Source organism: Ursus maritimus, unplaced genomic scaffold (assembly GCF_017311325.1).
Source record: "Ursus maritimus isolate PB19 unplaced genomic scaffold, ASM1731132v1 scaffold_26, whole genome shotgun sequence".
In the NCBI taxonomy this organism is placed as follows: domain Eukaryota; kingdom Metazoa; phylum Chordata; class Mammalia; order Carnivora; family Ursidae; genus Ursus; species Ursus maritimus.
In genome coordinates, this window is record NW_024425119.1 from 11,918,809 (window position 1) to 11,946,791 (window position 27,983).

The following is a 27,983-nucleotide window of genomic DNA, read 5'->3' on the forward strand; positions in this document are numbered from 1 at the left end:
ACTGGAATACACAACCTACATAGCACAACCTTTAATTCTGTCACACTTTTTTTTTTTTAACTTATTTATTTGAGAGAGAGCGAAAGCAAGAGAGATCACAGAGGGAAAGGGAGAAGAAGATTCACTCTTGAGTGGAGAGCCCGATACGGGGCTCGATTCCAGAACCCCGAGATCATGACCCAGGCTGAAGGCAGATGCTTAACCAACTGAGCTACCCAGGCGCCCCCGTGACACTTCTGATAAACAAAAATCTCATTCTTTAATGTTATTATAAAATTGAAAAAAAATGTTTTTCCAAATATAAAACCATATTTAAGTGTTTAATTATAAAAAAGACACCCCCCCTAAAATTCTGAAAGCCTCCATTGAGATTTTCTGCAAAATATTCATTTATCAACTGAATAAAGGCCTTATTTCTATTTAATGTTCAGCATGAGTCACTTGTCACAGAATGACAATTCTAACTCTCAAATACGTCTAACTTCTAAGTTCACGAACAGTGACAACAAAATGAAGACCTGAACAAGCAATGGTGCTCTCATTCCACTATTCTCCTTTTATACTTCAGTTTGATTTGAAAGCATCAGGCTGAGAAGTTAAGGAGCAATAGTTCTCTCTTTAATATTTCATTTAACATTAGCATTCCTGGTACAATCACATAAAACCCAGAGTAGTGATTGCTATGAGGAGTCTTTTGATACTTGATATTAACAAGAAATTAAGACAAGATGATTAGCCATATTCAAAAGCTTTCAGTAAGATTAAAAAAAAATTTTATGGGTACTTTTCTAAGCTGAGAATTGAGAAATTTATCTAGGAGGAAGAAAACCAAGCATTTGTTAAGATCTAAGTTCATTTCAAAAACTTCTGAACACACTAATTCTTAATTTGTTTTTGCTTAATAAGGTTATTCCAAAATAACTATATTCATCATTATATAACTTTTGCTTTTGTTCAAACTATGGGGACACACAGGGAACAAAAGAAATATATACTTTATACCAGTATTCTTAAAGGGGCTGAAGGTGAGAAAGAAGGCATGGCAAGCAGTTCTTGTTGTATCTGAAATTTCTGAAAATAAGCCAGACCATTCCTTTTCCCCACTCCTGTTTTATGGGGAAAAGATGTTTAATCTGAAAAAGCTCAGTGAGTTTGATGTAAGTCTTTAAAAACACAGAGTTTAAAAAACGGCAAAATTAAAAGTGCATGAAAATCTTTAAAGAAATAGGTAAGAAGGGGCGCCTGCATGGCTCGGTTAAGCGTCTGCCTTTGGCTCAGCTCATGATCCCAGGATTCTGGGATCGAGTCCCATAGGCAGGGAGCCTGCTTCTCCCTCTCCCTCTGCCCCTCCCCCTGCTCCTGCTCGCTCGCACTCTCTCTAATAAATAAACAAAATCTTTAAAAATAAATATAATAAATAAAATTACAATAAATTAAATAAAATTTTAAAGAGGTAAGAAGACACAGAAGAACATCTTAATTCTATCTTAATTTCTTACAACAAACATGAATCCTGCAATTAACAGTATGCCATCAGGACTTACTATATTCCTGAAGGTTCAGCTCTTTCACTGCATGAATGTCACTAAGCTGGGCAATTCGAGCCTGGACTTTGGTTCTACCCTCTCGGCCTGTCATGTCAATTTTTTCAATCATTTGCTGCTGCTTATCAATCCAATATAGCCAGTTTTCAAACACAGTCAGTCCCACAGGCTGCAAGATATTGGAGTCTTCTAATACTATCCGGTTGGCACCTTGGAAAGGAGAACATTCAACAGAAATGATTCACGTGGGTCAAATCACATATTCAGCAACTACTGATCAAATACCAGTTAGATTCCAAAAGTACTGAAACGGAAAATATAAGGTGTCTACCACAAAGATTAAAAATCATTTTGAGAAGACATAAACATATCAGAGAACAGACTAGACATTTAAGTACAAACAAAAGCAAGTAAGTGCCCAATACATAATAAATACTCTAGTTCACAGAAATATGGAAAAGAGTCAAAATTTTTTTAAAAGCAGATTCCATTTTTCAAATTACATTTTATGAAAAGCCTTAAAATATAAATCAGACAAAAATGGGACTTCTCTGGATAAAGCAGTGGTGGTGAGCTCAGAGCTCTTGGCCTCCCCAACTTGCTGAGTACACCTGAGGCCTCTATGAAGAACCACTCCACCCTCACTTCATCTGGCCACTCAGAACATGGAAAAAACGACTGACTCAAAGGTTACCTGGGTCAAACCTCACCATAAAGTAAGAATTCTTTCTACAACAGCCCAGTCATGGGATGTTAACTCTTAACAGGCAACTGTTCTGTTGAATTATAAGAAAGTTCTTTCATACAGTGTGTTGAAATCTATGCCCCACTCTCCATCCCCATAGCTTCTCCCTCATTCAAAAAGAAAAAAATACATTCATTCCCTCCCTGTTCCCCATAATAGTCCTTTAAATATCATTAGAACATTTTCATGGTTCCTAAGTGATAAGAGTTTAATCAAAGAAGGGCATTAGTTTATATTTTAGAACTATCAGGGGAAAGTTCTAGGAAAGAGGCAAGCATAAAGCTAAGTTTTAAAAAGGGAGAAAAATGGGGAGATACTCCAGATGAAAAGGCACTGCCTAAGTCAACATTCAGACCCTTCCTAAAAATTGTGGTAAAAAATTAAGGTATAACCCCGTAAGGACAAACAGGACAACAGAGCACAAAATAATATAAAATTCAGAAGTTGGAGCAGACCAGGGACACAGTCACCCTGAGAAAGCTAAATGCCTATGGTTGGTGAAGCCAACAACAAAATCAATTAGCTCAGGAACTGGAAGCACCAGGTAATTTAGGACGGAACAAAATGGCTGGGGCTGAGAGAAGAGGGTTGATTGAAAATAAGTAAAAGAAGTTCTTCAGCTCCTGGGTCTCCCTCTTCCTTTACCGGAAGACTAAAGATATACTTTCTTAAGAGGCTGAACCAGATTTTAACATATCAGCCAAAGACAAAGAGGTAGTGCCATACATGGGATATTACAGGGGAATTAATTAAAAGTCTACTTTCTAACTGGTGAGACTCTCCCCAACACCCTTTTCCCACTAGATTCCAAGAATCCTAGCAGCCAGCTTTTATCTTCCTACAGAAGACCGGAAGATATCCCTATAGGAAAAACAAACCAACAACAATAATCAAATAAAAAACCCAAGGTATCCAAGAGAAAAGAACTTCAGATGTTGTCACGCTGGAATCCTATTAGAAAGCAGCCAGGTGTCCATAAGATTTCCACTCCTTCACAGGCAGCAGCAATGGGAAAGGCAGCATTTTTACTGCCTCACTATTAAATATAGACAACTAAGGATCACCAGATATTTAAAGAAAACTACTCTTAAATTCAAAGCCCAAAAGAAACAGAATAAAGGAATTTAGAGAAACAGATGCAATTAAAAGCAGAAAAAGCCCAAGTCAATAGCAACAAAAACCTGAAAAACAGGACATTTTCGATAGGGGCAAGGCATTCACAGAACACAAGAGTCGTTAGAAGTTAAAAATATGATACCTAGAAAAAAAAAAATCCAAAAAGAGAGTTGGAAGATAAATCTGAAAAACTCTCTCAGAAAGCAAAACAAAAAGATAAAGAGATGGATAATAAGTGAGAAAAAAAACTTACAGTCAAGATCCGACAACTGAGTAAAAGTTCCAGAATGAGAAAACAAATCTTTGAAGAAACATAAAAAAAACTTTCCAGAACTCAAGATGTAAGTTTCCAGACAGAAAGGACTTGCCTAGTAACCAGTTCAATGAAAGAAAGAAACAAAGAGGGAGGTAAGAGAGGGATCACACAAAGGCAGATTATCATTAAATTCTAAAACACCTGGGAAGAAGAGATGTTAAAAGCTTCTGGAGAGGAAAATAAAAGATTACATATAGTCAGGAATCACAAGGACATCAAACTTCCAACAACACGAGATGCTTAAAGACAACAGAATTTTGCCTTCAAAATTGGGAGAAAATAGTTATGAAACACGAATGTTATATACATCCAAATTATCAACTGAAGTGTGAGGGAAAAAAAATTCAGACAAATAAATGAAAAATTTGAACCTCCTATGAACTCCTTTCAAGAAGCTAAAAGAGGATGTGTTCTACCAAGAAGAAGAAATTAGCCAGAGAACTGGAATCCAATAAATAGGTTTCAGCACCAAGGAGACTGGCGAGGGCATTCCCAGAATCATAGTGAAAGGAAGCTGGCCTAAACAGCAAGCAAATCCAGATTGGAGCAAGATGATAAAAAAAATTCAAGAGGTATGCTTTCAATTAAAAAGAAAAAAGATGGATTGCTTGGCGCATCTGTTCTGTAGGTACTGAAACAATATTTACACTAGACAAGATTAACTTCAGGGGGAAAAAAAGCTACAGAAAGAAACATGCTAATCGTAATATTTTCACAGCCATAAATAACAATTAAGTACGAACCTAAAAATTATGATATAACTATCCTGGGAGGATGGGAGGAGAGTTCACATGAGTATTTTGGGGCTATACAGTTTAAGACAGCAAAACATTTATTTTCCATCAAAGGAAGTCAACTTGTGATGTCTAAAATTGAAAAATCAAGAAATAGCTGTTTTAAGCAAGTTATTTTAAAATAACAAAGTAGATGCTTCAGAACGGGAACTGAGAGTAGGTAGAACAATAGACTTGTTTTTTGTTATAAACTAAGTAGAAGCATTTGATTTCCACAAATATTTACATGTATCACTTTGATGAAAATTAATATTAAAGCTAAAATAATAAGAGTGAATAAAAAAGATTAGCTGGTGGTACTGTAAGGATGACTTCAAGTGCTCCTCCAGAAAAAAGAGCTGTCAACGGTGTCACTGCAGGATCCCAGACATGATAAGGACCTGATCTACTTTAATGGCAGTTATAAGTAAGACACTGGAACCAACAATGAAAAGACATGTTCATTTATTCAATAAACTACACATGTACTAAATATAATCCAATGTAAAAGGCTCTGTGGGAGGCTAAAAAAAAAAAAAGCAGAAAGAGATCCCAAGACAAAAGTGTTTGTGAATATATGAGGAAGGGAAAAAAAACCCAACTACCAACATTATACTAACCTTTCTCAGAAAACAGAAAAAGAGGAAATAATTCTTTTCAGGAGGCCAATGTAACCTGGATGGCAAAACGCCAACAAGTACATTATAAGAAAGGAAAATTATAGGGTAATCATTCTTAAACAAACATCTTACACAAAATCCAGCAATATATGGAAAGGAAAATGTATCATGCCAAGTTTGATTTATTCTAGCAAACTAGGAACAGAAGGGAACCTCCTTAATCTGATAAAAATGTGATCTACAGAAAAATCTTAGCAAACATAATACCTAATCCCTAAGTATTGAATGCTTTCCCCCACATCAAGAAAACCAAAAATAACACAAAACCAAAAAACCCAAGGATTCTATACAACATTGTACTGCAGGTCCTAGCTAGTGCAATAACGCAACGAAGAAAAAGAAACTTTCATTAATTTGTAGATAAATGATTCTGTGACATTCATATCTTAAAGAACCACAGATAACTGAATTTAGCAAGGTCCCTGGGAACAAGCTCAATATAACAGAATGGGAGAAAAAAGGAAACTATTTTTATATTCCAGCCACAGTCAGAAAATGAAATGTTAAAAATTTAGAATAGTCTTCACCACCAGCATTCAAAAGCCTCAAATACCAAGGAATAACTCTTATGAAAGATGGGAAACATCTCTACACAGAAAACTATAAAACACTGAGGGAAATTAAAGTTCTAAATAAATTCTATAAATTCAGAGCAAACCCAGTCAAAATTCTACTTGGTTTCTTTCATTTTTGGTGGAAACTCAGAGGCAAATTCCAGAATGTAAATGGAAATACAAAGGGTCAACAAGAGTCATCTTGAAGAAATATTAAAGACAAACAATGCCAGATAAATTTGTTATAACATTATAACAATTAAGAATAAAATACCACATAAGACCAAGTGACCAAGGGAACATCAGATTCCAAAAACAAACTCATACAAATACAGTCACTTCATTTATAACAAAGATGATGTTAGAGAACAGTGGAGAAAGAATTATCTTCTCAAAAACTGATGTTAAATCAAATAGTAATATGGGGAAAAAAATTTTTTTAACCCCTACCTCACAACATGCACAAAAATAAATTCCAAATGGATCATAGATCTCGATGAGGAAAATTAAACAAATTTTAGGGGTTAAATCCACAACAAAATATCTTTGTGACTTTGCAGTAGGCAAAGATTTCTTAAACAGAACATCAAAGGCACTAATCATAATGAGAAAAATTAGTAAACTGTACTGCACTAAAACTAAGAACTTCTTTTTCATCTAAAGATACCACTGGAAGAATGAAAAGGTAAATCACAAATTGGAAGATTTATGCAATCAATATATATCCTTCTCTATAGAGGAAAGTGTAAAGATGTACTAAAAATTATCAAATAAGACCTAAACAAATGGAGGGATATACCACAGTCATCGATGAAAAGACTGAATTTCTTAAACATGCCAATTCTCCTCCAATATATCTGTAACTTGACAACGGATTAATAGTCTGATAAGGAATTTTTAAAAATCATTAATACAAAAATGGGCAAGAAATAGCAATTCATGGAAGAAACACAAATGACCAATAAATTAATATCAAACAGGGAAATGCAAATTTTATTAATGAGATATACTTTTTAAACTATTGGATTGGTAAAAATTTAGAAGTCTAACAATACCAAATACTGGAGGGACAACTCATATACTTCTGGTGGGGATTTTAAATCGATATCATCACTGAAGAGCAACCTGGATGTATCCGTTCAAGGTGAATGTATACATAGCACATTACATAGCAATACTACTACAAGGTTTAGGCCACGGAGGAATGTTCAAATATCTGCACAAGAATACTCACTAAAAGCACTGCTCTTAATGCCAAAAAACTGGGAATAGCAATTTAGACAGAACAAAGTGTAGAATGATTCATACAATGAAGTATGTGGTGAAAATAAATGACAGAGTTGTGGATCAACAGGGATTGTCTCAAAACCATGATATATCTGTAAAAAGCAAGCTACAAAGGAATACATGAGACTATTAAGTTTAAAAAGTGGAAAAAAAAAGTTTAAATACATATGTGTGAATATATGGTAAATGAGACACACACACACAACAAAATATGCATGGCAACGAAAAACATCAAAAGTTAGCTCAGGGAAAAGAGGGAGGAGAACAGAATTGAGGAGGGATATGTAAGGGCTTCAAAATTCTCTAATGTTTCACCTCAAAGAAGAGAAAGAGGAAGAGAAGCAAACGTGGCCCCAAACACTAGATTTATCAAAGTTGGACAGCAGGAACTTTATACTTTCTGTATGTTGGAACCATTTCATAATTAAGGGTGGAAAAATGCATTAAAAAATGGAAGTTAAAGTGTTACTAAGCGTTACTAATGATAGTGTTTTGGATTTTTTTCTTCTCTTTTTCTTTTCTAAACTGTCTTTAATGGACATGTTACTTTTAAAACAAAAAACAAACATCATAAATGAAAAGAAAGAGAGAAAAGGAAAGAAGAGGGAAAAACCCCACTTTCAAGACTAATAAGAGTTAAAACACTGACATAGAAAACTATTATTCAAACTAGAGGTGACAGAAGAGATACAGGTGATCAGATAAGGAAAAGAATATACCATGTGAGGTATGTGTACACACATGCATAAATGTGTGCATGACTAGAATCGGAGAAGGCATAACGGAAGGAGGAATTTAAACCTGAAAAGATAGAGTATTTTCTAGTTTTTAAAAAAATTACAAATGGGGGCGCCTGGGTGGCACAGCAGTTAAGCGTCTGCCTTCGGCTCAGGGCGTGATCCCAGTGTTCTGGAATCGAGTCCCACATCAGGCTCCTCCGCTATGAGCCTGCTTCTTCCTCTCCCACTCCCCCTGCTTGTGTTCCCTCTCTCGCTGGCTGTCTCGATCTCTGTCAAATAAATAAAATCTTTAAAAAAAAAAAAATTACAAATGTATTCAAATGTATAAAAATTCAAATGATACAGAAATAAATACTCTTAACATATTCATATGCTAGCCTCCCAGACCTTTCTCAAGTGTATCTTCTTGCCTGTTCCTCGAGGAACATATAAACATATATACCCATGTGTTTCTTAATAGTAGGTATACATGTTGGTATGTGTGTATACATACACACGTGTATATACACACATGTGTATACATAGTATATTTTTAGAGGGCAAACTATCATCAAATATAGTGTGTGCGTATACCTATATAAAATTAAATTAAATTTTAAAGCAAAACTTGGGGTGCCTGGATGGCTCAGTCGGTTAAGCATCTGCCTTCGGCTCAGGTCGTGATCCCAGAGTCCCGGGATCGAGCCCCACATCATTGGGCTCCCTGCTCAGGGGGGAGTCTGCTTCTCCCTCTCCCTCTGCCACTCCCCCTGCTCCTTCTCTCACCCATTCCCTCTCTCAAATAAATAAAATCTTAAATTAATTAATTTTAAACAAAACTAGATCTTAATAAACACTGTTATACAACTTAGTTTTTAAAAATTATCCTTCTATGTCACTGCACACAGATCTAGCTCATTTTTTGGAATGACTGTAATATTCTATACACTAGATATACCAGAATGTAGTTCTCTGTGACAGACTATTATAAATAATGCTCAGCAGGGACCCTTTTACAAATGGGTATTTCTGTAACAAAAAAAAAAAAAAAAGCTACCTAAAAGGGAATTCACTGGCAAATTGCCCTCCAAAAAGATCTTACCAATTTCACTTATACCAAAGTGCATGAGAGCATGCCATTCTCTATCATTCTGACCATTGGGTATAATCAACTTTATTTTTGCCACTCCAATAGACATAAATAGTGTATTATTTTAATTTCATTTACCTGATCACTAGTGAGGTCACAGAGTTATTTAGACATCAGAAATTGGGGAGAGGGGAGGTGAAGTAACTATGATTGTAGATAGAGGAGTGAAGATAAGTAAGAAAGTAAAAGTACATCTGAAGAACCAACAAAGGATTGAATTTGGGTAAAACACCAACAATGGTAAGATCATTTGAGTTTGATGATGGGTTTGTGAAAGGTGAATACCAACTTAGGTAAGCAGGTTTTTTCTTCAGGTTATAAGACAATCCTGAAGATTTTTTTTTAGTAGCAGTGACATGATTAGAAACCATGCTTCAGAAAATTAATTTAGGAAGAGTGTACAAGCTTTCAGGGAGGAAAATCAGCAGGGAGGAGATTTCACTGGCTAGACCTCAGGCCAGAGAAGGTAAGAACATAAACTAGAGCACAAGAATTAGGAAGGGAGAAGTGATGCATTAGACATTATTATCTATAGAGCCTAAATCAAGAAAATTAGGAAATTGGGGGCGCCTGGGTAGCACAGTCGTTAAGCGTCTGCCTTCAGCTCAGGGCGTGATCCCGGCATTCCGGGATCGAGTCCCACATCGGGCTCCTCCACTGGGAGCCTGCTTCTTCCTCTCCCACTCCCCTGCTGTGTTCCCTCTCTCGCTGGCTGTCTCTCTGTCACATAAATAAATAAAAAATCTTTCAAAAAAAAAAAAGAAAATTAGGAAATTATTAGGTAATAGTTGATGGTTGAAGAAAAAGTACTTCCCAACCAACATGATGCTAACTATGCTTTAGTAAATAGAACTGTAAAGAAATATGCATAAAAATAATACAATGGAAGAAAAATACAAATTCTATTAACAAATCATCTCAATACCTCAAATTAAATAAGAAATACATTTCTTGGGTACCTGAGAGATCACTGCTTTCAATTCGCCGGAGGTCTGAATCTGCCCAAAAGAGCTTGCCCAATCTGCTATCAAGGGCTAACGCAATTGGTTTACTTAAGCCACTGAAAAAGAGAACCTCCCGTTCTGTTCCATCCAAAGCGGCCCGTTCAATTTTGGGAGACCTTTCCTGAAGATTGGTAAAATACATATACCTGAAGAGAATGGAAGAAACAATAAGTTCAGAAAAGTAAGAAAGCATACAAAATGAGAATATTCTTAAGATAAAAGGAGTAGAATATTTTAAAATCTTATTTTTAAAAGTTTTAAAATATATATTTTTAAAGGCCATGGGATACTTTTATTACTTTCAATAATAGTAACAACAAGGTACACAGAAGTTCTTAGGGAGCTAATTTTCATGAATTAATAAAATGAAGTGATAGGGGCGCCTGGCTGGTTCAGTGGGTGGAGCATGCAACTCTTGATCCCAGGGCTGTGAGTTCAAGCCCCACGTTGGGTGTAAAGATTACTTAAAAATAAAATAAAATGAAGTGATAGACACAGGCATAGCTATGCTTTGGGAATATGACAATACATAAATAAAATAAAAGATATAAAAGAACAGTTAACCAAGAAGACCTGAACACCAAATTTTAAATTCCTTCTCCAATTAGTCTATTTCATAACTAAAAATAAGTCACATATGAATTATTTCTCATATTTAACTTCTAGAGCTCATCTCTTTCCTGTAACTCTTTTGAAGTAAGCTACTGCCCCTGATGAATTCCTTACTCATTCAGGTACAAATAAGTACTGTACCAAATGTAAAGCTCTGTACTGAATGAAAGAAAACCTATTAGTTATTGTCCTAAAGGAACCTAAAGTCTAGTAGAAAATATAACGATGAAAAACAATTAAGTATAAGGTAGAGGACTAAGCATAACTAGAGAGACACAGATACAGAGTGGCTGGTACTTGGGAGAGGGGAAAATCACACCTGGCTGGGGTGGGGTAGATCAAGGAAAACTTCGTAGATGATGTTGAGGTTCCAAAAGTCCTGAAGATATGGTTAGAAATTAGAACTACAGCAATAGTGACGAAGGAAAGAAATCCTAGGCAGTAAAATCAGAGAAAGCAAGGATGTAAGAAAATGCAAGGGCAAGTGAATGGAGAATATCGGGTTTTTCACTGGACCGTCCGCAGGATACTTAAAGGTAAATAACAAATGAGCTGAAAAGGAAGGCTGATGAGGGTCTCAGATGCCAAGATATCTGAATGCAACTTTAGTAACATACCCCTTCTCCGGGTTCACCACAATGGCTCGAGGTCTGTCTTGCTCGCCTTTTAGTACCACTCCAATTGATCTCCCATCTAATCTTGTTACATTAATGACATTGGTGGCCTCACAAGTCCAGTAAATGTAGCGGCTATAAATATCAATGCTGAGGTCATAGGGTTGTATTTCTAGGTTCTGATTTGGAACTGAGCTCACAACGACAGTAAAGCCCTAGGGAAAGAAAAAGACATACACACAGAAAATTAGACTCCAAGCCAGAGAGCCCTGAGGTGATCACTCACAATGCTTACACGTATGTGGTTACAAACCTGAGCAGGAACTCTTAAGTCTCACTGGACGTTTCTTACATTTTTTTTATGGGTGATCTGTTTCTTTGTTACCATGCATTTCAAATGTCCCCTTAGGTTATTACGACATGGGGCAGATGAGAGAGCTGAGGCCATATTAGTCGCTCTAGGAACCTGACAGTGCATTGATTAGAGTGAGGAGGTGGCAGCTGTGTCCTGGAAACTGGAGACAACTGCAGCTAGAACCACCCCTTAGAAATACCACTAAAGCAGTGGCTCTTAACTCAGGGCGTTTGGTACGGTGTGGAGACATTTGGGATTGCCACATCTATGGGGGATAACTGGCATCTAGAGGATAGAGGTCAGGGATGCTGTTAAACAGCTTACAATGTACGGGTCATCCCTCCACAACGAAGACTTACACAGCCTAAAAAATGTCAACAGGGCTGACGGGGAGAAACTGCTTATAGAGATGATAGCAATTAGGGGTAAAACCGTATCTACCAGTCATCTCTTTCTCCAATCCTCAAACCACCGAAAAAAAAATTTTTTTAACAAAGCAAAGCAATTAGAGAGGTTCAGTTCATCTGCTCTACCCAAATAAATGATATTTCTTTTACTTGGCAACTCTGAGGTCACATATTCCTTAACGAGGCTATCTCATTTATCTGCTGTGTCTTTGTCTGTATAATAACAGCTATAATTTCTATCTACTACTTATCAGCCTGTTAGCCCTAGCCTATACAGTGTAAAGCACGTCTGTAATACACCACTATAGCTGTACCCCCTCAATGATCCCCCAACAGCCCCTAAATACATCATCTCCTTGCCTTTTTTTGTGAGATATTAAGACATATCAAAAATTAGTAATCCAATCTCCCTAAATTTTGATACACTCAAAATCCAACATCACTGCTATAAGGAAGACAAATAATTATTTATAGTAATCCCAGTCTAAAACTGCTTAGCCACAGAAAGTCATGTAGTATGGATAACAGTATGCAAACTGTGACTGGTGTGTAAGCATAGAAAAGATTTGTTGATAGTATTTTCATTCCCATCCCACAGTCACCAAATAATAGCCCCCCCCAACATTATTAGGTTAGTGATAACATAACCTAGATGTTTTTAATTTTACTGAGAGTGTGTTATATGTTTGCTAACTTCTGAACCTTTTTAAAAGTTAATAACAGTAGAACTGTTATTTTATGGAATCCCTATCTACTATGTAACAGACAGTGGGCCATGTGCTTTACATAGTTTTCAGCTAAAAAATTTTAAGAGGGGTTCTGGGTGGCTCAGTCAGTTAAGCAGCCTACTCTTGATTTCGGCTCAGGTCATGATCTCAGGGTCGTGAGTTCAAACCCCATGTCTGGCTCCACACTCAGCGGGGAGTCAGCTTGAGGATTCTCTCTCTCTTTCTCAAATAAATAAATAAATCTTTAAAAAAAAGTTCATAAGAATCCTAGTGAGTGACAGAGCTAAGATCAAAACCAAGGTCTATTTGATTTCAAAGCTTCTAACTTTCCATGTAGATGGAACCACAGTGGAAAAAACTATATAAACAGATATGAGTGGCAGTGACAAAGTCATCACCAATATATGAGCATAAATTTTCCTTATACAATTTTTATTCCAACGGCATCATCAATTATTTAGTCAAAGATCATCAGGAGGGAAAACAGCTGCTAGGTCCAGAATTTTAGTCGCCTGCCTCCCCCATACACACGCCCACATTCTCTCTCTCTTTCTCTCTCTCTCTCTCTCTCTCTCTCTATCTCTCTCTCTCGGGAATTAAGTAAAATAGGATGGTTGGTTACTCCAATTACCAGGCAAAAGAAACGGATTTTGAACCGAGCTGTGAATTACCTGGCTGCCGTCTTCTTGTGCTTTTCGGATCATGTTTTGTCGTGAGTCAATCCAATAGAGTTGCTTGTCCAGTGGGTCATAGTCAATGGCCCGGACATTCCGAAGGCTGTGGATAGGAAGGATGATGTCAGGGCTCTGCTGCTCATCAATCACCATGCGGTTGATGGCACTCTTTTGACTGAAGAGCAGGAAAGTAGTTGGAGCTTAAAGAAAGCAAAATGCAAATTTGAAACACAATTACTCTAAGTCTTGTATTTCCCAAATATTTGATCAGCTTGTTGTCTATACCTCATACAAAACAAACATAGATGCTGAGGAGGTAAGGCTGAGGACAAAACCCTTTGGAATGTTCCCAGAAATTTTCCTCAAGGTGACACTAATCAGCACTATGCTACCAAATCAGTTATGAATTTAGCCAGTGACACAGGCCCCTAAGCCTATTTTGTTCTATCTTGTCCACAGTGGTATAAAAGGAGACTTGATTTCAATAAAACATGTGAAAAAGACATCAAAATTCTCCTTGTCTACCAAGTGAATAATCTTACTCTTCCATAACCTATTCTTGTGGGTGGCAGGAACCCTAGCTTCCAAGACTGGTTTTAGTCTCAGCTGTCTATCTAGTCACTTGATCATAACTAAGTCACTTAACCTTTTTAGGTCAAAGTTTGCTCAACTCTCAAATAAGGTTTTAGCTATCTTCTCCTGCTCATTGAGCTGCTCTAAGAATTTTACAACGTATATGAAGAAACTTTAAAAATTGTAATGTATTATGTCAATTACACCTCAATGAAAAATTATATAAAGTAAAAATCACCATTGTTTATTATTATCAGTAGTAGCAATAATAAAGTTGGTATTAATAGAAATTAAACAAGTCCTCATGGACTGCATATATAGGTTTTATTTTGCATTGTATATACGGGGTAACTGTAAGGAGAGACAGCCAGTAAAAATCTTTCTCCTCCCCTCTTCCTCCCTCCCTCTCATTCTTTCTCTCTCTCTCTCTCACACACACACACACACACACACAACTAGTAATAAATGCTTTATACTCATTATCTCTAACCCTTGTAAAAAACCTTGTATTTATATTTTCACTAAAAAATATTCTGCTCTGATGCTAAGATGTCCTAAATTTATGAAATGGGGAAATGTAACAGAGACTAAGTTTCCCTTTCCTGGGGACTAAGCCACTGACTACTATGTAATTATCTTCAATGCAGGAAAACATCTAGAAAACAACAGCCCTTGACAGTGCTACCAGCAACTTCAGTCTACTAGCATGTTGAACATCTTCATTAAAATATAATATAAAAATTCCATAATTATATTCTATTCTCTTGGCATTCAGTCATCACCTGAATCCAGTAGAATTTTGTCCTTCTCAGGGATATAAACATAAATGGCCAATCTAGAACTCCCTGCTCTATTTCTTCCTAAGCCCCATTCTTCACAACTCCATTATGTGTGGTTCCCTGGTTTACTTTACATTTACACCCAAACATACATTGGCTTCAATCCCAAAGAAACTCATTGGTATTCATAAAGAAACTTGGTATTCACAACACTGAAATTTTTTTTTTTTTAAGTGAAGCATAGTTGACACACAATGTTACATTCACAACACAGAAATTCTGCTTTATGTAAGTTCTTCACTGGCTAAAAGCCCATACCCAGCTTGGAAGATTTAGAAGGTATTCCAATGATCCCACGGGAACCCTCCATTATCTGGAGTCAGCTCCATCACATATTGACTTAACAACTTTAAGCAATTTTAGTAGAACCCATGCCTTAAGTAGTAAGAATACATATCACAACAGAGTAGCTATCTTTTGTTTTTAAAGAATTATTTTTTTGGGGCGCCTGGGTAGCGCAGTCGTTAAAAGCGTCTGCCTTCGGCTCAGGGCGTGATCCCGGCGTTCCGGGATCGAGTCCCACATCGGGCTCCTCCGCTGGGAGCCTGCTTCTTCCTCTCTCTCACTCCCCTGCTGTGTTCCCTCTCTCGCTGGCTGTCTCTCTGTCACATAAATAAATAAAAAAAAATCTTTAAAAAAAAAAAAAAAAAAAAGAATTATTTTTTTGGCAGTACTACTTTCTTGTAAAGCAAGAAAAAAAGGGGGGGGGCTCTAAACTGTGCATTTCCAACAGAATAATCACCACTTACACTAAGACATACAATGAGGCTTAGACTCCAGAGTTTTAGTTGCCAACTTTTCCTGTCTGGGAAACAACTAATCAAATATATATTTGGCTCCTACTATGTTTTACTGGGTACTTTTTTTGGGGGGGGGAATCAAGTTTTAACCTTCAATTAGATTCTACAGTTAGGTGTTCTAGAAATGTAGATTAAGATAAAACCAAATATGGTTCCAAATAAATGCTTTTTTCTTTTTTTAAGATTTTATTTATTTATTTGACAGAGAGAGAGCATGCACAGAAGTAAGGGGGAGGAGCAGGGAGAGGGAGAAGAAGGCTCCTCGCTGAGCAGGAAGCATGATGCGGGGCTGGATCCCAGGACCCTGGGATTATGACCTGAGCTGAAGGCAGATGCTTAACCAACTAAGCCACCCAGGCACTTTAAATGCTTGTTTCAAAAAGTCTATGGATGACATTAACAATTATAATTAATTGGCTCAATATTTCTAAGAGGAAGCTAATGTTCTGATTTATTCAAATGAAGACTTGATTCAGTCATCCAGTGCTTAAAGAGACAAAGAATATGCAATTTTGTAAACCTAAATCCATCTTAATTTATGTAATCTCTAACCCCCTCATCTCCTGCAAAATGGTACTTTAAAAACTGTCATCCAGGCTGTCTGAGTTTTGCATTCCCACAATGAAGACAGCTACACACACAAGTTGGAAGACGAGGCCTAATGTAGGAGGGAGGTTTTCAGCTCTCTTTTGAAGGTACAATTGTTTACCTCCAGCTTAAAGGGAGGCAATGCTCCTGTGTAAGACCTTCATAAACAACAAGGCCATGTCCACCGCATCTAATGGGCCATTTGTGCACTATGCCAAGGGCACTGAGTAGCCCACACGTCATTAACCAAGCCATGAGTATGTGTGCCTATGACTGCCCACAGGAAACGTCTTTTCCTAATTTGCACAAAGGTGCCATAGAGACCAGCCACCTCAGTACTGAACAAGGGATTCCACAATTTGGCTTCCTGTTTCCTCCGTGACTTAATCTCTTTATTCACTCTATTCCAGTGACAACGGCCTCCTAGGTGTTACTCTAATATGCCAGACATTTGGCCTCTGCATTTGCTATCCCCTTTACTTAATAGAGCCTCTGCATTTGCTATCCCCTTTACTTAATAGGTCTTCTCCCAGATATCCACCTAGCTCATTTCCTTACCTCTCTCAGTTCTTTTTTTTTTTTTTTTAAGATTTTATTTATTTATTTGACAGAGATAGAGACAGCCAGTGAGAGAGGGAACACAAGCAGGGGGAGTGGGAGAGGAAGAGCAGGTTCCCAGCAGAGGAGCCTGATGTGGGGCTCGATCCCATAACGCCGGGATCACGCCCTGTGCCGAAGGCAGGCGCTTAACCGCTGTGCCACCCAGGCGCCCCACCTCTCTCAGTTCTTGACATAACGTCACTTTATCAGTAAGGATTTCTCTGATAATCGTATTTAATGTTGCGATCCTCCTCACCCTTTCTTGCTCTTAATATTTCTCCAAAACATTTATCTCCTTCTAACCCATGATATAGTTTACTTATTTGGTTCAATATCTGTCCCGCTAGAATAGAAGCTCCATGAGGGCAGAGACTGATGTCTATTTCATCCACTGCTATATTTTCCAGTGGCTCAATAGATGCCCAGTATGTAGCAGACATTCAATAAATATTCAATGAAAAATAAATGAATGAATACATGAAGAAACAATCATTAGATGACAATAACTATGGAGAGCCCTGTAGCCATAATTTTGAAAGTAAAAGAATAAAATTATTTCAGAGAATTGGGAAGGAAAACAAACATTTATTTAGGACCTCCAACATGTCACTCATCATTCTAGATGTTAATCCCCAAGATTATCACCTCCATTTTTATTTTTTTATTTTTATTTTTTTTTTTTTTGTAGGTGGGCCTCCTGCTTCCAGAGCTCTTAGCTTTACCATTTTTTTTCTTTTTTTTTTTTTTTAAGATTTTATTTATTTATTCGACAGAGATAGAGACAGCCAGCGAGAGAGGGAACACAAGCAAGGGGAGTGGGAGAGGAAGAAGCAGGCTCATAGCGGAAGAGCCTGATGTGGGGCTCGATCCCAGAACGCCGGGATCACGCCCTGAGCCGAAGGCAGACGCTTAACCGCTGTGCCACCCAGGCGCCCCTATCACCTCCATTTTTAAATAAGCAAACTCAGAAAGGTTAAGTTTTTCCCCAAGGTCATGAAGCTGCTGAATGGAAAAGTGCATGTATTTTTCCCAGTTCTGTCCTGCTTCTTCATCCTTTTACTTAACAATGATTTCTTGAATCATTACTATTTACCAAGCACTGATGTAGGCACCTAAGATATATCAGTGAAAACACAAAACAAAACGAAATGCGGCTTCAGGGAGTTTATATTCCAGTAAATAGACAAAAGCAATTAACATAATAAAGAAGTTAAAGTATATAATAATTAGAGTACATAAATTATATAGGATATCAATGAGTGGTAAGTGTTACAGGGGAAAAAAAGTGCAGGTAAAGAACACTGGCAATGCTAGACAGGATGAAAGGATGATTTACTTTAAATAGGGTAGACCAGGTCTTACTGTATAGGTCACAATTAAGCAAAGACTTGGAGGTGAAGTATATCCATGTAAATATTCGCAGGAAAAACATTCCAAAGGCAAGAAGCAGTACAACAGTCCTGAGACGGAAGTAACGGGCATATCTGAAAATAACAATGAGGCTAGCGTTGCCGGCATGAAGAGAACAAGGGAGAGAAGAGTAGAAGCTGAGGTTAGAGAAGCAAAAGGGGAGGAATGCAAAGTGTAGGGTATGGATCATGCAGAACTCGTAGGCCATTGTAAGAACTAGGTTTTTACTCCATGTGAAATGGGGAGCCATTGCAACGCTTTGAGCAGAGAAACAACACAATCTGAGTTTGCTTTTGAAACACAGGTCAGGGGGACCTGGGTGGCTCAGCAGTTAAGCATCTGCCTTTGGCTCAGGTCATGATCCCAGGGTCCTGGGATGGAGCCCCACATTGGCGTCCCTGCTTGGCGGGGAGTCTGCTTCTCCCTCTCTCCTCCCCCCTGCTCGTTCTCACTCTCTCTCTCAAATAAACAAAATCTTGAAGAAAAAAAAAAGAAACACAGGCCAAGGAGTACATCACACACAATGCTGGAAAACTTTCTGACGGTATGTAGTGTGTTAAATTTCTCTCGTAATCGGCCTTGGAGTCTAATATATCTCTACACAAATATTCAATAGTACTCATTATAGAAAGAGCACACAACAGAAAGCCTCTTGAAACACTAGTGATCTATCACCAAAAGGCAGCCAAAGACAAATGGATACTAGGGACACGTAGCACTGACTTCTCATTGCCTTCACTGACTAATATGCACAGATATGAGCAGCTAAAATAATGATCTCAAAGGTCTTTCCATAGTCCCCTCGTCTCCATCCTCCATCAGTCATTACCTTTATTTTCTCCTTCCATTCAATGTCAAACTTCTTGAAAAAGATACTACCCCCCTTTCCTTTTCCCTTTCTCCATTCACATTCTGACCAACTCTAATCTTTCACCATTATTTCCCTGCAATTACTCCCTGTAGGGTTACTAATAACCACCTTATTAAAAAATCCAGTGGATACTATTTTAGGATTCACCTAACTCAATCTCTCAGCAGCATTCAACACAGTGCTTTTGGGGGACAATCTTATTTCTGATGCCACTATTTTCTCCTGCTTTTCCTTTTACCTATCTGGCTGCTGCTTTCCCTCCTCAAACAGAGTTCTTTAGGTTACCAGATCCTTCCCTGTCTCTGCATCAGGAGTTGGCAAACTATGGCCCATAGCTGTATCTTGGCCTGCTGCCTGTTTTGGATTAAGTTTATCAGAATTCAGACACATTTTAGAAATGTCTGGATAATGGCTGCTTTCATGCTACAGTGGACAGAGTTGAACAGGTGTGACAAACTGTATGATTCACGAAGCCTAAATATTTACTCTCTGGCCCTTTACAGAAAGTTTGCTGACCCCAGCTCCAAACCTTCTCTCTAAGTAATCTCACCCATTTTAAAAACACACTAGCAATTCCAAAATTTATTTATCTCTAACTTCATGTCTCCCCTCTTCTATCCAACTACTTATATTTAATGTATCTATTTCAATGTCCCATAGGAAAATCAATATAAACATGCCAAAAATCAAACTTTTTATTTCATTCTGAAAACTAGTCTTCCTCTCTAGTCTTCTCATCTCCTATCTACTTAACTACTGAAACCAAAAATCTAAAAGTCATCTTTGCTCCCTCCCTCTTCTTCCTCACATCCAAACCATTAACAAGTTCTGTCCACTCTAGCTTCAAAACATACCTTTAATCCAAAGCTTTTCTCCATCACCACCGCCACCATCCCAAGCAAGTCTACCTGATTACCACACCAGTCTAGTTGACTTCCCTGCTACTACGCCTTTTCCTCTTCAAATACAGTCTACACAGCAATCAAATCATGTTATATCTTAATTTTCACAGCAACCTTACACGGTAGTTATTATTCTTCCCATTTTACAAATGAGAAATTTAAGGCTTAAAAAATTTGTGACTCGGGGTGCCCGGGTGGCTCAGTTGGTTAGGCATCTGCCTTTGGCTCAGGTCATGATCTCAGGGTCCTGGGATCAAGCCCTGCCTCAGGCTCCCGCTCAGAAGGGAATCTGCTTCTCTCTCTCCCTCTGCCCGGCCCCCCACACCTGGCTCATGCTCTCTCTCTCAAATAAACAAAAATCTTTAAAAAAAATTATGTGACTTGATTTAGTAAAACACAAAACTAATATGTGGCAAAGACTCCAAATCATTAAACTATAAACTTACAGTCTTTCTTGTTTACAACTGAAGGCTTGTGTCAGAACACACTACATCCTTTCCTATGTGACTTCCTATACTTTCAGGCACAGAATAATTTCAACAGTTAACTGAATAGTTAACAGTTATTTTATATCATATTATTGTTATATGATTTACTATCATATAATTATATAATATATAAATGTTATATTTAAATGTTTATATATTTGCATATTAAAATGTTTACTTTATATTATTTATATGTAATGTTTTCTATATTATATATTTATTATATATTATGTTATATATTACTAATTCAATAATTAATAGTTAATCTAATATACTATAGCAGTTTTGTTACCATTTACCCTAGTGAACTATATCCTATAATTCTCTGCCATGAATTTGCTTTTTCTGACCAAATTCTCTATTTCTTTATCATCTCTACCAATTAGTTCTTGTTTATTCAACAAGACATGGGCCTTCACATATACTTGAGTTTAAACCAGGTTTCCCCAAGCCAGCAATGTTTGTTACACACTGTGTTTTGCTGTTATTAGCACAGTCTGTGTGTGTGTGGTTATGTATATTTAATATGTAATATGTATTGCTAATATTTTTTTTTAAAGATTTTACTTATTTATTTGACAGAGACAGAGAGAGCCAGCGAGAGAGGGAACACAAGCAGGGGGAGTGGGAGAGGAAGAAGCAGGCTCATAGAGGAGGAGCCTGATGTGGGGCTCGATCCCATAACGCTGGGATCACGCCCTGAGCCGAAGGCAGACGCTTAACCGCTGTGCCACCCAGGCGCCCCATGTATTGCTAATATTTAAATATCAGAAGATATTGCAGCCAAAAAAAAAAAAATCTGGATTCATGACTGGATGAGATCTGGTAATATCGACTGGAATTAAATAGAGACCACCCACTATGTTCAGAGCATGTGCTCTCTAGTTCCCCATATATTTACAACTGTTTCATACCAGGCTTAATTTACTCATCTGCCTTTTCCACTTAGCCTCTTATACACTTAAATTTTTTACCTTTAGTCTATTCTATGAACTTCAAAGGACAAGGAGATTTAATTTTGAAGATTCTCTTTGTTGTACTGTTTTTACTGCTCTTCCTTTAGAAAAATGAATAAATATAAATTATGTATAGTAATGCATGTGTGACTGTCTTTCTCAATGAAGCTATGCAACTGTGCATTAAATATTTAGTGCTCAAAAGTAAAAGACTTAATTTTTCTATAATATCAATTTTTCCATAACAGTAATTAGCTATCACTAAATAGTTACAAAAACTTGCATTTTTTCCATCTTTAGTCTTTCTCTTTTGTTAAACAAATGATCAACTCTGGACTTTGACAACTTTTTACTCTAGAAAGAACATGAACTACAAAGTGTTCTTTCTTCTCGAACTCTAGTTTGCTTTGGGGGGAAATGCAGCTTACCACTACAAGTCCTGTTGTCAGCATTAAGTGAGTAGTGGGCAGGGCATCCACAAACAAAACCTCCAACTGGCACAGCCAAGCAGAGGTGGGAGCAGTGCCCATTGCTGGAAGCACACTCATTCCACCCCGCCTGCCGAGAGGAGTGAAAGACGAGGATGTCCATCACATAATCCAAATGGCCCTGAATGATGGTGCGGTTTTGGCCACTGGTTTTGTTGGCACGTTCAATGCTGCGTCGGCTCCAGTCCGTCCAGTAGATGTAATCTTGGTACTGAGTTAAGCCAAAAGGATGAGGCAAGTCATCTGCTATAACTTCACGGTTGAGTCCTATTTTCAGAAAGGCAGAAGAGACGGGAGAAGCAGAGGTATGAAATATGTGAGTGTATAAGTCTTATTGGCCAAAAGAAAAAAACAGTTGTAACATATAAAATATTACATTTGTAAGCAATTTAAAATAGAACAATTTATTTAAAAGCAATTTTAAAACCAGACCAGTCCTCTGAAATCAATCCATCTGCAGTCTGACCCCATGCCTCAAACATATTCTTGCTATAAATCACTGAGTTTGTTTAAACTCCTACAAATGGTCTATTTACACTGCAATCTTATTTTATCTCCATAAGGGACTATAAGTTGAACTTTTCTTCTTCCTTCAATAAAAAGATAGAAATGAATATAGTGTATTTTACTAGTACAAAAAGTCACTTCAGGAACATCTAGGGAGTTATAAATTCCATTACAAGCCCAGCAACAATGAAATTTCCACAAAATAAAGACATGTGAATCCACATACCTGGGCCACTATTAATAATAATAAACAGGATACAATGCCAGTCAGAGGAAGAGGAAGAATCTAGACATTCACATGAAGTTCTATTAATAGTACCTAACCAATGGTAAACAGCAGCCACTGATTTCTACATAGAGAGAATAACATACTATCTGTCTGAATAAAAAGAAGTACAGCTTACCAAGCATATTTGAAGATTCTATTAAGTTGGTGTCCAGGTCTGTCCAATAAAGCCTCCTTTTAGCATAATCAATAGTTAAGCCATTTGCCCGTCCCACATTTGGAACTAATGTAGTACGTTCACTTCCATCCATGGCAGCTCGGTCTATCTTAGGTTTTCCACCCCATTCAGTCCAATACATAAATCTTAATTCAAAACAATAGATATTTAACATTTCACTTTTGGTTATTTGGGAGAAAGGGCCATATTTGTGCACAGTAACTAAATAAAGAAAATACACATTGAGTCAAAGAATTTATTAAAACGAAATCATGGTTATAATTTTTTCAATTATTTTGGCACCCTCAACTAAATATTTTTTCTCATATCCTAAAAAGGAAGTGAGTCAGCTTTCTTTAGTCTTTCCAATGAATTTGTTCCATCCAAAACCCAGAAATTGAAAATAAATTTCCTTACTGCAGCTCTTGCATTTATAAAACTAATATTCAAGAAGATACCAAAAAATTAAAGCTCTGGTCTCAGAATCTGATTCACTTCTGCATAAAATATTTTTATATCTTTTTATATATTTCTGAATACAAGTAACTTGAGTTTTTAAATTTTTAGACTTATTTTTTGACTTATATAATCAACTCTCCCCCAAAACAAGTTGCAACAGTACATCAAAGGTAAAAATTAATAGCCTTTAAATGAAGTTAAAAAGCAAAGTCTGAAATGTATTTGGTCACACAGTGCAAGGGAACATACTATACGTACAAGAGTGATGAATCACCTTTTATCGTGTCAGCTGGGCAGTGATTACAATAATCCCTGTGAAATTTTAGAATACTCTCTTGCTTTTATTTTTTTTCAAGTTTTTCACATTAACCTTAGAGCAGCCCCACAGTATAGGCTTTTTACAGATGTAAAGAGGCTAAAGCAATAAAAGAAATGTGAATGATTTAATTTCTTCAACTCAGTCACATGGCAGAGTGAGAACTAGAACCTAATCTTTAGCTAAATGCTTTTGCAACTAAACTAGTAAGGTGCTAGTTCTGAGACATTCTGAATAGTGGGACTAGGAAAGCACTCCACATGCCAACTCTCATCAAATACCTGAGGACAGACATTCACTCCTCAGCCTGTCAGCTGATGGCTGACCTGGTAACAACGCATGAACATGCTTTTCTGAAAATTAAAGTTAGTCCTGGGCTTTGTTTGTATTTGCACTCGTCAGCTGACAGGGACACGCACACAAGAAGCAAGGAGAAACAACTGTGAGAGAAATGTCACAGTTGCCAGCAGCCACATTAAACTACAGTCCTTAGTCCCAACTATTAAATCTGTCTGGTAACTAATGCTCAGAGTAAAGATCACCATAATCCAACCAGACCACGTCAGCACAGAGAACTTTCTTTGCTATGGCCTTCTAACCAGATGGTAACTAGCTAATAATGCAATTAATGTGATTTCAAGGAAACTATTTTTAATTACAGATATGGTAAATATGCTTTTATGTTCACACTGTTAACTTCTGCTTTTTAAAAGTGGAATTATTCTTCAAATTCCAGATTTCTTAGCTGTTGGCTTTTTAAAACTTGCTAAATCATGTAACAGGATCACCTATCCTTGAAAAATGTGTTGTGTTGTAAATAAACTTCCATTTATTGAAAAGTTTACTATTTAATATCAAAGTTCTCTAAGCTTATAACAGTGATCAAACTAACTGTCCATTCTAAATTAATGACTATTCTAAAGTGGAGCTTTTTAAAATGCAACTATTTCTTAGTACATGGCATTATTTCAGTGGGTTTTGTAATCTGGTTTAACTTGAGACCAGGATGCAAGCAAATGCAAACTTGATACCTTTAAAAAGGCTGTTTATTAGCATATAAGTAGGACTGGTAATATTTAAATAATAATCCATTTCACTAGTCTTTCTCTACCTAATGTTAATAACAACAAAAGCAAAATTTAGCAAATAATTTATTAGAAATCAGTGAAATCTCAACTAATGGGTTTTGTTTTTGTTTGTTTGTTTGGTTTTTTTTGAAAGTTCAGGAACTTATTTTTACTACAAGGAAGAGATTTGCAGTAGAGTGCTGAGCCCTGAGGGCAACTAATGGGTTTCAAAGATTTTGTTTATTTATTTGAGAGGGAGAGAGAGCATGCAAGTGCAAGCAGTGGGAGGGAGAGAGAGACTCTCAAGCTGACGCCACGCTGAGCATGGAGCCCAAAGTGGGGCTTGATCTAACGATCCTGAGATCATGACCTGAGCTGAAATCAAGAGCTGGATGCTTAACCGACTGAACCACCCAGGCACCCCTCAACTATTGGATTTTAAAATAAAGCCTGCCTATGGTTTAGTTATCAGATTCCTTATAATAAGCACTACTTAAGACATCAAAAATACAATCCATAATTAGGCTATGTGCAACACAGTTGCAAAGAATGCATACATAAAAGCTGTTTACCCTTCAGCAGGGTCCAGTGCAAGAGCTCTGGGACTATCTAAGTCTTTCCACACCAAAACTTGTCGGTGCTGCCCATCCAACTTTGACACCTCAATTCGATTCGTTCCTGTGTCTGCCCAGTACAAGTTCTTCCCCAGCCAGTCTACTGCCATGCCTTCTGGATAATCTAAGCCGAATTCTACCACGTGTTCCAGCGCACTGCCATTCATAAAGGCTCTGCTGATGGTCTGCAAAAATAAGATTAACAACAAAATCACATGGCTTAAGTACAAAACACTATCCAGAAAGCATGTTTGTTTTGGTTTTTATTGGGTGGGAGGATCCAGAAGAGCCAGAGGCATAGTTTCTTAATACAATTCACATATTTTACAAGCACAGGAAAAACCTGATGTCAATCTCTAACAAATGCAACTGTGACCTCAAGTTTTACTCTCAAGCCAGGGAGAAAATTTTATAGTTCTTAGGACCAAAAATTTATTCTAGTAAGACAGCAGAATGACTCTGCTTTTAAAATCTATTAGTAATGTATTAGTAATCAAGTGAAAAAGATATGACCAGAATGTTGTAGACTCATAACTGGTTGTCAGCTTCCTGAAGGTTCTTGAGAGTATGTCATGGCATTCTGTTAATCTGAAAAGATCTCAACAACCTTATACATTATAAAATGTATATAACCCTTATCATATTATTACCACTGTAATTCTGAATCCCTCGAAATTTAAAATCATAATTCAAGCTATTAATAATAGCTGCTACTTCTTGGCAAGCCCTACCTTAAGTACTTTGTACACATATATTTTCATTTAATCCTCGAAATAGCCCTGCAAGATAGGCATTATCTCTATTTTCAAGATGAGAAAACTTAGAAGGCCATAGAGTACAAGTCAAAATATATTTATTTACTTCATTCATTCACTCAATTAATAGATTTTACTGAACGCCATTAAAATTCAACTCTGGCTCCAATACCCCATGATTTTTCCATATTAGACAAATTGTACACAAGTTATCTGAAATAAGTCCAAAACTATCTAGAAGAAGGAAAGATTATTCTCCAGATTTTCTGGTCAGGAGCTCCTCCTTATTGACTCAGTATGCTTTTCAATATTTATTTTAGGAAAAAGAAAATAAAGGTATACTCTAACTCATAATTAGAGTTTTCTACTTCAGCCAGACTGCAAAATTTTGTTTAAAATAAATTAAGAGCCAGGCTTCCATACGCCATTTATATAACTGCTTACTCTTTACTTGCAGAAAATGTCACTCATTATCCTCAAATGGAACAAAGGAGAGGAAGATTATGTCCTGCAGATTTAAGAACACTCAAGCAAAGTATCTTGTATTTAAAAAAAAAAGCACTTAATTAAATACTGAATGGACCTCCCCCTTGACTTCCTTTAAAAATTAAGAGCTTTTGTTGAATTCTGCCTACTAAGCAATGAGGAAGAGTGATCATCACAGCATGAAGACTTGGACATTTTAAAGCACTCCCTTCTAGTCTTCAGTTTAAACATTCCAATTCTTTTGGCTAACCTTGAGTGATATATCAGTCCAGTAAATGCGGTTGTCTGTTACATCAAAATCCAAAGCAGAAGCTTCTTTGACACCAGTGAGAGGAATGGCCACATTATTATTGTTAGTTTCCAAAGAAATTCGCCTGATATCTGCTCTCCGTGAAAACAAAAGGAAAGCCTCTGGGACAATGCAGGTCTTCATGTCACTGATGAGTTCAAAGCCAATGGGGCAGGCACAGCGGAGGCCCTGAGGCCTATAGAGGCAAAGATGGCTACATCCCCCATTTTCCTCAGCGCAGGGGTTGGAACCTAAAAGAAGCATTAATTATAAAAGGGCACAGAAGGACAAACACACCAACACAATCAACATATTTTCACTTGAAAATGACTAAGTCTTGTAGGTCACAAAGACATATGATTAAATCTGCTCCCAAATATACTTTCGATTCTAATATCATAAATAAACACTATGAAGATTAATAGGGAATAAAAAGCCAGGCGCGGTGGTGCAGGCCTGTAGTCCCACCTACTCGGGAGGCTGAGGCAGGAGGAACACTTGAGCCCAGGAGTTCTGAGTCGTAGTGCCTGCACTATGTTAGTCGGCTGTCCACACGAAGTTAGCATCAATATGGTGACCTCCTGGGAGCAGGATGCCACCAGACTGCCTAAGGAGTAGTGCACTGGCCCAAGTCAGAAATGGACCTATGTACTACATTTTGAGTAAGCCTACATTTAAAAGGCCTATTCCTGGTTAAAAAAGAATTAACAGATGATTTCTATATACCCATAAAACATCAACAATTTACACTGCTGCTTTACAAGCCACTACCTCTGAATTTTTCCCATTCCTGATTTCCATCTCAGAAAATTCTGGAATTACTTACCAATGATTCGATGAACATTTGTGGCCTTTAGGCCCATGAGGTCAGGAAGCTGATCTATGATGATTTCCCTCTCTGCGCTTCGTTTGTGTACTCTTTCGATGCTACGTCTCTGCCAGTCAGTCCAGTAAACATAGTCACCCAACAAAGTAAACCCAAATATGTGAGGAATTTTGTCTTCCACTAGTACTCGTCTCCCAGTGCCATCAGTATTCATAACCTTCAAGTTTAAGTTTAAAGACAAGAGGTAAAGATGTGTACTTATTCTTCAAATGTATATAAAAAATAACAAATCCAACTGCCTGTTGTATCAACACTGAAGTGTCATCTTGGTTATTCCTATTATAGCGCTTTCTTTCACAAAAGGATAACATGCTAACTTAACAAGAATGATTTCAAATACTCAGTGTAAGCTCATATTTTATCTCTAT

At 37.2% G+C, this 27,983-nt stretch overlaps 1 protein-coding gene across 2 annotated transcripts in view; it reads right to left on the bottom strand.

Moving 5' to 3' along the window:
• LRP6 (LDL receptor related protein 6) overlaps nucleotides 1-27,983 on the bottom strand; it is a 197,896-nt gene that overhangs the window by 54,382 nt on the left and 115,531 nt on the right. For both annotated transcript variants that reach the window (XM_040642168.1, XM_040642167.1), the window contains exons 8-16: nucleotides 27,556-27,772; nucleotides 26,691-26,980; nucleotides 25,158-25,384; nucleotides 22,705-22,889; nucleotides 21,734-22,060; nucleotides 13,276-13,478; nucleotides 11,118-11,329; nucleotides 9,844-10,034; nucleotides 1,545-1,754 (exon numbers count right to left, since the gene is read on the bottom strand). In XM_040642168.1, the coding sequence (XP_040498102.1) occupies nucleotides 1,545-1,754; nucleotides 9,844-10,034; nucleotides 11,118-11,329; nucleotides 13,276-13,478; nucleotides 21,734-22,060; nucleotides 22,705-22,889; nucleotides 25,158-25,384; nucleotides 26,691-26,980; nucleotides 27,556-27,772 (2,062 nt within the window). The remainder of the gene's footprint in view (nucleotides 1-1,544; nucleotides 1,755-9,843; nucleotides 10,035-11,117; nucleotides 11,330-13,275; nucleotides 13,479-21,733; nucleotides 22,061-22,704; nucleotides 22,890-25,157; nucleotides 25,385-26,690; nucleotides 26,981-27,555; nucleotides 27,773-27,983) is intronic.